At 36.9% G+C, this 11,754-nt stretch overlaps 1 protein-coding gene across 2 annotated transcripts in view; it reads right to left on the reverse strand.

Moving 5' to 3' along the window:
* sl (small wing phospholipase C gamma 1) overlaps positions 1-9,814 on the reverse strand; it is a 25,266-nt gene extending 15,452 nt beyond the window's left edge. For both annotated transcript variants that reach the window (XR_011398828.1, XM_070127227.1), the window contains exons 1-11: positions 9,654-9,814; positions 7,735-7,986; positions 7,120-7,269; positions 6,309-6,447; positions 5,272-5,440; positions 4,381-4,587; positions 4,095-4,210; positions 3,308-3,514; positions 1,707-1,830; positions 1,167-1,299; positions 316-506 (exon numbers count right to left, since the gene is read on the reverse strand). Coding sequence is in view for 1 of the 2 variants with exons in the window: in XM_070127227.1 (XP_069983328.1) it covers positions 316-506; positions 1,167-1,299; positions 1,707-1,830; positions 3,308-3,514; positions 4,095-4,210; positions 4,381-4,587; positions 5,272-5,440; positions 6,309-6,447; positions 7,120-7,269; positions 7,735-7,903 (1,605 nt within the window). In the remaining variant the exon portion in view is untranslated. The remainder of the gene's footprint in view (positions 1-315; positions 507-1,166; positions 1,300-1,706; positions 1,831-3,307; positions 3,515-4,094; positions 4,211-4,380; positions 4,588-5,271; positions 5,441-6,308; positions 6,448-7,119; positions 7,270-7,734; positions 7,987-9,653) is intronic.
* Between the last annotated feature and the right edge of the window lie 1,940 nt (positions 9,815-11,754).

Genomic DNA, 11,754 nt, shown 5'->3' on the forward strand with positions numbered 1-11,754 from the left:
CCTTGTGAAAGTATGGAAGCAACCTTTATCCGTTGTGGGCAGTGATATATATAAATTTTCTAGTTTATCATCTTTGTCCACTTATAATACCATCAAAATATTTTCAAAGCCAGCATAGACATGACAAGCCTTAAAAAGTGCATTTCTTGTACTGTGGAGACATCTTTCTCCTTACCTTCCTTTTTAAATGTAAAATGCCCAACCTTCAACACAAACCCTAGACAACAATACTAAATATTCAAACCACAAAATTCTGCCTCAAATTGAGAACATCCTATAACCCATCAACCACTGTAAGTCTTTCCTTGCACGCACATCATTGAGCATCCTACGGCCGCTGTGCTGGTCCTCGGACTCTGGTTCCTCATTTTGCAGCTCAGTGAAGTGGAGACGGTCCTGGGTGAGGGCGAAGAAGTGGGGTTGCCAGGCAGTCTGGTCCACTGGGTTCCTGAGGTAGAGGCGATCACCTTTGAAGCTCAACTTGCTCAGGTCCATCTCTCCTCCAACTGTGGGTTGCCAAAGTGAGGGACAAGACTTTAATGAAAGAGGGAAAGTTGATTTGCCTTCAGTTTAAAGGGTTTGTCTTCCCTGCACCTGCCAGAGGGAGGAATTCCATGTGGATTGATGATGAAATTTCATTATCATTTATATAGGTATGCCATCTCTTTTGCCAAGGCACTATTCAGTAACTGCAACAGTTTATGTTGTGGTCTTGGGAGCCTGTGACATCCAGGATTTTCAATTGGGATTTTAAAATCCATATATCATTCAATTGGGATTTTAAAATCCATATATCAGAATTTCTCAGCATTGTTTTCTGGAATTCCCACATCTTATCATCATTTGCAAAGTGGGTTTCTTAGTGGTGCAGTCTCTGTGTTAATCTAAAAAGACTTACATCTTTGTTAAAAGTTACATTTTCCTTTGTGACAGTGAGTGAGATATCTTTCATGAAGTTCTGTAAATGTATTTTCCATTATATCAGTTATATTTTCCCCTTTGAATCCATTTCCAAAAAAAAATTTGGGTCTGAATGTCACAAGTATCACTTTGGAGCTTTTGGTCTAAAAGTAATTGAAAATTATCCAAAATCAGGAATAAGGAACAAGATAAATGAAAATAAATAAAAAAAGACAGATGAAGAATAACGATGAAAAAACACTCACACTCCTCATTGCTAGACTGAGCACTAGAGTCATTTGCACTGCAGATGGGAGGGGTAGCCTCATCCATGCCCTCTGGAAGCTTCTTATGCTTAATGATGATCTTGCGCTTTAACTGCTCTGGGGACGGCATCTCCTGAAGGGAATGTAAGTATAAAGTATTAGTTGGATTGATAGAGAAAGAATGACATATGAGGGACAGAAAAATACAATCTAATTCTGGAAAATGAAACACACATAATAAAATACTTCCCCCAATAGTTATCCATAAAAAGTTTCCCTGCAATCAACCAATAAATGGTGCTAATGCCAAAGGGGGCACTTAGCTGCATCCATCCTTTGTTTATATTGTGAGGGTGGATGCAGACCTTTCCCATAAAAAAAAAAAAAAAAAAAAAAAAAAAAAAAAAAATAATAATAATAATAATAATAATAATAAAATTAAAATAAATAAAAACAAAAATAAATAAATAAAAATAAAAATAAAATAAATAAATAACGTATAAAAAAAAAAAAAAATCAAACCACAACAAATGCACACACCTTTTCATTAGGGCTTAAAGGAGCAGTTAAGAGTGAATCGCCAAACACTTTTTGGAACAGCTCGGCCATTTCCTTCTGCTGTATCATGCTGCAGTGCTGCTCTATGGAGAGTATCACAGGGTATCTGTAGGAGGTTGCAGAAGCATTGCTTCATTAAAGAAAGGTAATGGCTGAGAGGTGCAACGCTTCTCTGGGGCTCAGGACAGGATGACACTCCTGAGAAGGATGAATTATGCAAAGAAATGTGTGTGCTTATACAATCAACTTGAAATCTAAAGTAAGTGAGAATAAAAGGGAGAATTAAGGCTGGGACACATAAACTGAAGTGAGCATTGTATCAACATACAAATGAAAACCAGACTAATGGGAAAATATAGGATAATAATAAGTATCAAATAAAAATCTTACCTATAGTCATGGACAAAAAATAATCAACTATCCTTTGGTAGCCTCTCAGAATGGCTCCCCTTCTGTGCAGTGAGTCATAGTGTCAGTCGGAGTACGGAGGAAGGGAAGGAAATGGTTGGGAAAGGAGGGCGATGGTAATGCAGATCGCTTGTCATAGAGTGTGGCATCATGAACTGGCTCTTGAAAGAAGTTTACTGTCATGACAACTGAATATTATTGAGACAGATATTTGTGTTAATCAAATAATCTGGCTTACGAACAGAAAACTGCAAGTGACTTTTAAATTGGTTGAGTTTTAGCAACCAACTTTGATATCAGATGCAAACACTGACATGATTGAGTATATAGCAAATGTATAGCAACTCCAAGTTGCTATACATTTCATAAAAAGGCTTGTGACAATTGGATATTCTGATGAACAGGCATGCCTACCAGCCGAGATAGCAGCCTCAGTTGAAGTGATGTCAGAAGTTGGGGAAAGAATGGGCAATCAACAATCTTTACTTGAGAAAGCATGCTCACTCATAAAGACATGTCCCAATTTGATGTTTGTGCAAATGGGTCAACTTCACATAAAATTTTTTCACAATCTATCATCTGGAGTAATAATTCATATTCTACTCAAACACATCTTTATATTTTACATCATTAGTAAACATTAGGAAAAAGGAATGTTAGTGGACTTTGCCCTAGCTAGTATGTTACTTGCTTATATTACTATCTCTGGGTCTCCTCGGCACGAATGAAACCATGTTGTTTTGCCCATTATTTCCTGATTCTAATGTCACCATCTGTGGCTGGTATATAATGTCAAGTGTCATGATTGCTCATCTAATCATGCATGTATGTCAAGATTTTTCACATAATGCCATGATATTAGTGCCATGCATCATCATCAAATACTGTTTTACAACAACTGATTATCAAATCTGATTTATGGCATGATTTGAAAGAAATTAAAAAGATAGACTACACAACCAACACTTCACATAACAGGCAACTCCCTCCTAACCATTTCCTCCCCATCTTCCTTAATCCTACCCAGCACAGAAAGATAGCTTTTCCAAAGTAAACACTATTATTGGATAGATGAACATTTTTGTCTGACTATGTCAGCAATGCACGGAACAAAACCAGTGGGGGAAAGAAGCCAAACAGAGAAAAATAGATAAAAATAAAAGACAAATACTCACTCAGAGGCCACAAAGGCATGCTCATTGATAGTGTTAATAACATCCTTGAAGCTAATCTTGCTCGTGAGTGTGAAGCCATGGTAGATGTTGGGCACTCCATCCGGCCCATCCCAACAGTCTAGCTCAATGCACCGGCATCCTTGACGTAGCACCCTCGCATAGGCTTCTGTTGAGGAGTCACTGGCTACCTGGTCACCTGTTAAGTACCTGGAATAATGGAAGGTGAGGTGAATGGAATGAGGTGAGAATGGTTGGACATGGAACAGGATTAGCGAATGGGTGTTCAAAGGAATGAATGAGGAAATTACAAACATGGGTTGAAAATTTGAATGTACAGAGGAGGGATAGGAGTAGAAATAATAATAATAATGGCAGCAATAGTAGTATCAATAGTGGTTGTAGTGGTTGTGGTTGTGGTGGTAGGGTGGTAGTGTGGTAATAGTACTAGTGGTGGTGATAGTTGTGATGGTGGTGGTAGTCATAGTAGTGGCATAGTAGTTGTGGTGGTGGTGGTAGTAATAGTAATAGTAATAGTAATAGTAATAGTAATAGTAGTAGTAGAAGTAGATGAGATAAGAAGAGGGTTTAAAATCTATATTAAAGAATATGACATAGTATAGAAATACGAGAAATAAGAAAAAACTGAAGAGAAAAACAATTCAAAAAGCATAGAGAGCCTACAAAAGGAGGACAATGACGTCAAAGCAATAGATACAAGAGGAGTCAATTACCCAAAGCATAACAATCACAAACCCCTTGTAGGTTATGAGATTTCTTTGAACCTTACGTGTTGTGTGACGAGGCGATCCAGTACTGTGACATGGACTTTGTCATGTCCTGGTTCACGCTGTCATTGCGACGGTCCCAAAGCTCATTTGACTTGGAGAATAAGTACTGTACAAACTGAAAAACAAAGAACAGAATAAAGAAAGGGATGTCAAAATTTATGCAATACATATATACACACCCCCACACTCACATTCACACCCACACTCACACTCGCACTCACACCCACACCCACACTAACATTCACACCACACCCACATTCACTCCCTCACACACTCTCTCCTTACCTCCTCCACGTGGAAGTAAGGCTCCATGATGTCCCTCTGCACATCACTGATGAAGTTCTTGATGATAAGGCCTGCCATGTCCTCTGGCTCCTTCTGCTCCTCTACCAGGAACAACTGGAAGTCCTGCAGCGATACCTTCCCCTCACAGCAGTACTTGTCCAGCAGCGACTTCTCCCCGACATCCCGTGCATTCTCGAACATCATCCTCTACAAGCAGAAAAAGGAGAGATGAGGACCATGGAGGTAATGGCAGGGCAGGGCAGGGCAGGGCAGGGCAGCGTAGGGTAGGGTAGAGTAGGGCAGGGTAGGGAAGGGCAGGAAAAGGGAGGGTAGGATAGAGTTGGGTAAGGTATGGTAGGATAGAGTTGGGTAGGGTATGGTAGAGCAATGCAGGGCAGGGTAGGGGAGGAGAGCAGAAGAGGGGGAAATGCGTGACAGTTAGAAAGCGATTTGAGGAAGTGAGTAGAATAAAAAGAATGATGTCAGTAAAAGGTGGCAAAACTAAATAAGAGATGAAACATGACAGAGTCAGAAGAAATAAATATTCTTGATTCTAGTAATAAAAAAAAAAAAAAAATAAATAAATAAATAAATAAATAAAAATAAAAAATAAAGGAAGTTATGGAAAACTAAAGACATGTAATAAAAAAGAGCTAAAACACAAGTTATAACAATAATGGTAATAACAATGACAATAAAGATAATAATAATTATCATCAAAATTATCATCATCATCATAATAATAATAATGATAATAATAACAACAATAATGAAATAAAGCTAACCAAAATAAAAATTAATCTTTATCATAACAATAACTGTATCAACAACAACAACACTCAACATATTAAAGTAAGAACAATGATAAACAAAATGTATCAGTACGCATACATCAACATCCTTGTCCCAGGCAATCTTCTTGACGAGGTCGAAGAACTGGTCAAAGCCAATCTCCCCCTGGCTGCGGTCGTCCACCTGATCAAAGAGCTGCTTGAGCTGGTTGTTGGTCATCTTGTAGTGGATGCGTGGCAGGAAGTTCCTCACATCACGGAAGGTTATTCTGAGCAGGAAAGTCAAGGGGACGGTAATTTGTGCCTTAACGGGTGAATGCGGATGTCAACTAGCCTATTTCTCTTATCAATGAACTAAGCAATGTAAATGTGTATGTGTGTGTATGTGTGTGTTTGTGTGCATGTGTGTGTGTGTGTGTGTGTGTGTGTGTGTGTGTGTGTGTGTGTGTGTGTGTGTGTGTGTGTGTGTGTGTGTGTGTGTGTGTGTGTGTGTGTGTGTGTGTGTGTGTGTGTGTGTGTGTGTGTGTGTGTGTGTGTGTGTGTGTGTGTGTGTGTGTGTGTGTGAGTGTGAGTGTGAGTGTGAGTGTGAGTGTGAGTGTGAGTGTGAGTGTGAGTGTGAGTGTGAGTGTGAGTGTGCGTGTGAGTCTGCGTGTGAGTGTGCGTGCATGTGAGTGTGCATGTGTGTGAGTATGTGTGCATGTGTGTGTGCACGTGTGTGTGTGTAAGCCTGTGTCATGGGCATGTGCGCGCATGTCGTATGTGTGTGCACATGTGTGTCTGTATGTGTATGTGTCTGTGTGATTCTGTATGTGTCTGTGTGTATGTATGTTTGTCTGTCTGAGTCCATGTTAGAGTACATGTCTGCTTCCCTGCATGCATGTATGTTTCTTGTTTCCATTAGTCGCCAAGTTTTATCATTTACTATTAAGATTTTTTTCCTAGTATCTTATCTCTATTAAATCTTTATGCATGAATGACACATCAATAAATCCAATGGCAAACAATATTTTGTTATTTTTCTGTTATCATTTAAGTTCTTTTTCTTAACAAATAATGCCCTTTGAAGATAGTCATTCATAACTAAAAGTACACAAATTTTAACAAATAGATGGAGCACTAGAACGACATTAAGCAAACCTGTTGTTTTGGTTCTCCATGTTGTAGAACTCTGTACGAAGTGTCCGCTCTAGTCTTATAGTATAGGGCACATTGAGGGCCTCTTCCTTGAGGTATTTCAGCCCGTTGATCCATTCTGTACATTCATCAGGAGCGATCGCTGTACAGGGAAGAGATATGGATTTAGATTTCAATCAGCATGGCTAAAAGAATTCAATTCTCCTTTCAAAGATTACTCTGAAACTACATTACTTGCTTCTTTTAACTTACGGAGCCAGGCAATGACAGCAGTGCATGGACTTTTATGTCAAGTCTGTTTATCAGGTACTTGCAAGAGACAAAAATATGAAGCAGAGAAACTTAATTTTCCCCCCTTGCCATTGATTCTAGACAAGCTAAGCAGCATTTTTCAATAAAAGCCAAATTTGGAAGGCTATAGCTCAAGAAAAAGTACAGATGAATTTGTAAACCCTAAATCGTATATATCATGTGCAGAAGTGAGAGCTCCCTCCAATGTCTGGAATTTGGGCTCATACTTGCTATGGCATGTATATATACCATTTGTTTTCATTGGGTTTAAATCACATTGTAACAAACTAATAAAAGTGAAGCTGACATGCAACTATCCATGCTGAAATGTAAATCCATTAGTAGCCAGATAGACCCACCCTTGTGCAATGAAAGTTAATAATAGCACTCATAACACTGACAGCAATTATGGTCACCGAGTCTTCTATAGTGATTTCATTTCCTCTTCTCTTTTTTTTTCTCAACATCTTTAACTCTAATCCTAAATGACAACTAACAAAAACTTGGAAAGGGGTTGTCTCACCTGCAATGGAGAGCGTTCTGAGCTTGAACTCTTTCCCGTAGAAGACAATGAAACACTTGGCTCTCTCCTCCCTCCTGGCCTCCTCCTGCCACTTCTCAAAGTCCTTGGAGCCTTTCCCTGGTCGCACCTCCTTGATGTCCGCCAGGGAAGCTGAAGTGCAAGAGGTAGATGTGTGAAAAAGTTAGTTATGTTTGGAGGGGAGGGTGTGTATTTGCGACTGAGTTTGCTTTCAGGGAAGAACTGTTTGCATTGTTTCCTGAGGCAATTTCCCATAATCTTAAAGAAACATCTCCACCCGAAGAAGAGAAGAGAAAAGAAAAGAAAGAATTATGATAATTTCTGGATGATATTAAAAATCAAAGACAAAGATGATGAAAAGGTATTATAAAATACATTACGGAAACTTTCATTCTCTTTTTTTTTTTTGTAATAGAGAACACCTGATTTTCAGGAAACTGCCAGAAATCAAATAACACTGGTAATGGGTAAATATAAAACACCATGAAATACAGATCAAAATATAAAACAATAAAACAGTGACAAAGGGGGAAAGATATGGTGAAAGCATATACTTCTTTGAAACATCAAACTATAAGTAAATTCCTCGTAACTCACTGATAACTTCCCTGACACCCTGTGCTCCAACCCAGATGATGTGGCCAGTTTCTCTCCGGATCTTGAGTGTGCCATGCTCAGGCCGGTGCCGGTGAGAGAACCTGCGCACTGCCTTGCCTCTCTCCAGGTCACGAGCCGTGGCCTCCTCTGGCTGCAGGTAGCGCGGCATGATAGTTTAGGGTCAGGGGGAGGAAGGGGGCGGCGGTGGTGGGGTAGCGGTGGAGATAGCACCTGCAGCCCTTGGGCCTTCACCTGGTGAGGGAAAGGGTATATGTTATGGTTATGAACTAGGAAACTGGTAATAAGTAAACAAAGCATGATTACATCCTGATTTTCCATCACTAAATAGAAGAAAAATCACTGGTATATTCTATTCAAAATAAAACAAAAAATTTCTTTTTCAAAGAAAATTGTTCATAAAGATGCTATGTTCACATTCCTGATACAATATCAGCAGCAGTATTATTCATAATAACAGATGCCTCCAATTCTAAGAGAAAATATAATGCAAGGTATAATAACAATGACAACTACTTCTACTACATCTACTACTATGACTTATTCTAATAAATATGATGATAATAAAATATCATCATTTCTATTCTTATCCTCAAAAATTCTGACAGAAATATTATCAATAATGCCAAAACCCAATAATAAAAATAGGTACTATCAAAAATAAACAGTCAGCTGATTCTGTACGATGGAATATTCTGTTTTAAGGTTTGTTTATTTGCATTTATGGGCAAAGGGTAAAGGTTTACAATAGGACTGAACTCGTCAAATACAGAGTCCCAACTCCAGCCAAAAATGTTGGGGAATCCTGTGGGATTTTCTTTTCCTTTTTGTCTATTTCTTTTATTATTATCACTTTTATTTATCTATTTATTCATCTATTTTTTTTTGGGGGGGGGAGGTGATTTCGTTCATAGCAGGCACTTTAAAAAACAAACGAACGTGGGAAATTAAAAAAAAACGAGCAAAGAATGGAATTTCCTATGATAAAGAAGTTGGAAAATTTAAAAACTCAAGACAAGATTCCGCCACGGATGATCCACTGAGCAAACAAACAAGTTAGAGAACCCCATCATAAACGAGCAAGCTACCAGAAAGATCACCGTATCTACCTAAATATCTGACTGCAAATTGTTCCCTTTAAAAATCAGTGAAGGAAATACACCATCATATTCTAATAATCAAAAGAAAAAAGTAATAAATCATACCGATTCTTTTGTACTTTTACACAATGCTCCTTTCGTACAGAAACACAAGCTAAATTAGTTTAAAATCTCGTTTTGGTTTCAATCTCAACCCATCAATTTGATGCTGATAATACCGCAAAAACAATGTCCAAAACTACTTCACTATATTGCGGTGTAGAATGTCATCTTCTCAATCCTTTCTTAACATTACAATCATTACAAACTTTTCTTCATCAATGCTGGCATGTCTCCCATTATTTGAGGAAATGAAATAGCAAGATTTGATAATAGGAGCAAAAAATGCTCTACTATAGAACAATTTGTCAAAGAGGAAGAGAAAAATACTTATTATTAACATTACCAACATAGTTACAGACAACAGATAAAAATATCGACGGGCAAATATAAATCGCTTTCATCTACGGAATGCGTTAAGCAAAACACGAACTTAATAATGACAAAAAAGAAAAGAAAGAAGGGAAAATAACCCAAACCAAATAAAACAAACTACAAAACAGACGAGAAAGAAACACAAAGAGGAAAATATAATCATACCAAATGAGACAATCAAAATTATGAAACAAAATCTTCCAATATCAAACAGACTTCATTCAAAATCTGTGTTAATTAACCCATCAAAATTGCTTTTTAAAAATATGCAATCCTTTCTTCGGAAAATTGACAGAAACGAGGGAGCAAAAGGCCTTGGATACTCACCCCCGTCCTTATAACCTGCCTCCTCGCTTCCCAGGCCCTTTATATATTATTTATTTCCCTAATGGTGTCATTTACTTGGTTCATAGTTCGATTTTCCTAAATGTTTACTTATCGTGTTTCACTTCCTCTCTGGCCTCACTGTGAGAGCGTTCGGCCAACACGAATCCGGAAGGAATCCACGAATCCGGGGCGATGACGTCACCGAGGGGGGTGTGGTTAAATTGTCGGGAAACTATTTGATTAAAATTCTTTTTTATGGTATCTATCTTAATACTCCTTTGCATGCCTTTTTTAAAACTCCTTTTCTTTTTATAATGTTTATAATTGAGTATGTTCTAAAGGGGAATGTTTCTACGACATATTTACATTTATGACTTGTCAATATCACATTGAAATATCTCGCGGATCGATATCGTTATTGTTGATATCAATAGCTTTGTCTTTATTACCATTTCTATCATCATTGCCGTTAGAATTAACATTGTTATAAATGATGTTGATATAGTTATTGTTATTGTTGCTATGATGATGATGATGATCATCATCATCATCATCATTGTTATTATTATCATTATCATCACTATTATTATTATTGTTATCATTATTATTATTATCATCATCATTATCATTATTATTATTACTATAGATGCTACTAATAGTAGTAGTAACAGTTGTACTATTATCACTATCATTAATACCATCATCATCATCACTGTCATTATCATTATCATTATTACAACTAAAAAAAATATGATTGTTATCATCATTACACTGAAAATTGTTACTAATATTATCATTATCTTCACAACTATGCATTTGTACTATCACCATCATTATCATTGCCATTGTTATCATTATCACTATTATCAATATCGTAAGTCCTATCATCATTACTATAATTACTATTGTTATTATTATCGATGCTGTTGTTGCAGTTATCGTTATCTCTATTATTGTTAGCATCTGTTATTGTCATTATTGCTCCTGTTATTATTAACATCATTATAATTGTTAATATTGCTATTGTTGTTGTTCTTATCATCATTATTACTGTCATTACTATAAGCATTGTCATCATCATCATCAATATTGCTATTGATGTTGTTGTTATCATCATTATTAGTCATTACTATAATTATTGTCATCATCATCATCTTCACCATCATCATTATTACTCTCATCTTCACCATCATCATTATTACTCTCATCTTCACCATCATCATTATTACTCTCATCTTCACCATCATCATTATTACTCTCATCTTCACCATCATCATTATTACTCTCATCTTCACCATCATCATTATTACTCTAATCTTCACCATCATCATTATTACTCTCATCTTCACCATCATCATTATTACTCTCATCTTCACCATCATCATTGTTACTCTCATCTTCACCATCATCATTATTACTCTCATCTTCACCATCATCATTATTACTCTCATCTTCACCATCATCATTATTACTCTCATCTTCACCATCATCATCATTACTCTCATCTTCACCATCATCATCATTACTCTCATCTTCACCATCACCATTATTACTCTCATCTTCACCATCATCATTATTACTCTTATCTTCACCATCATCATGATTACTCTCATCTCCACCATCATCATTATTACTCTCATTTTCACCATCATCATTATTACTCTCATCTTCACCATCATCATGATTACTCTCATCTTCACCATCATCATTATTACTCTCATCTTCACCATCATCACTATTACTCTCATCTTCACCATCATCATTATTACTCCCAATTTCACCATCATCATCATTACTCTCATCTTCACCATCATCATTATTACTCTCATCTTCACCATCATCATTGTTACTCTCATCTTCACCATCATCATTATTACTCTCATCTTCACCATCATCATTATTACTCTCATCTTCACCATCATCATTATTACTCTCATCTTCACCATCATCATTATTTACTCTCATCTTCACCATCATCATTATTTACTCTCATCTTCACCATCATCACTATTACTCTCATCTTCGCCATCATCATTGTTACTCTCATCTTCACCATCATCATTATAACTCTCATCTTCACCATCATCATTATAACTCTCAT

This window comes from Penaeus vannamei, chromosome 11, assembly GCF_042767895.1.
Source record: "Penaeus vannamei isolate JL-2024 chromosome 11, ASM4276789v1, whole genome shotgun sequence".
In the NCBI taxonomy this organism is placed as follows: Eukaryota; Metazoa; Arthropoda; class Malacostraca; order Decapoda; family Penaeidae; genus Penaeus; species Penaeus vannamei.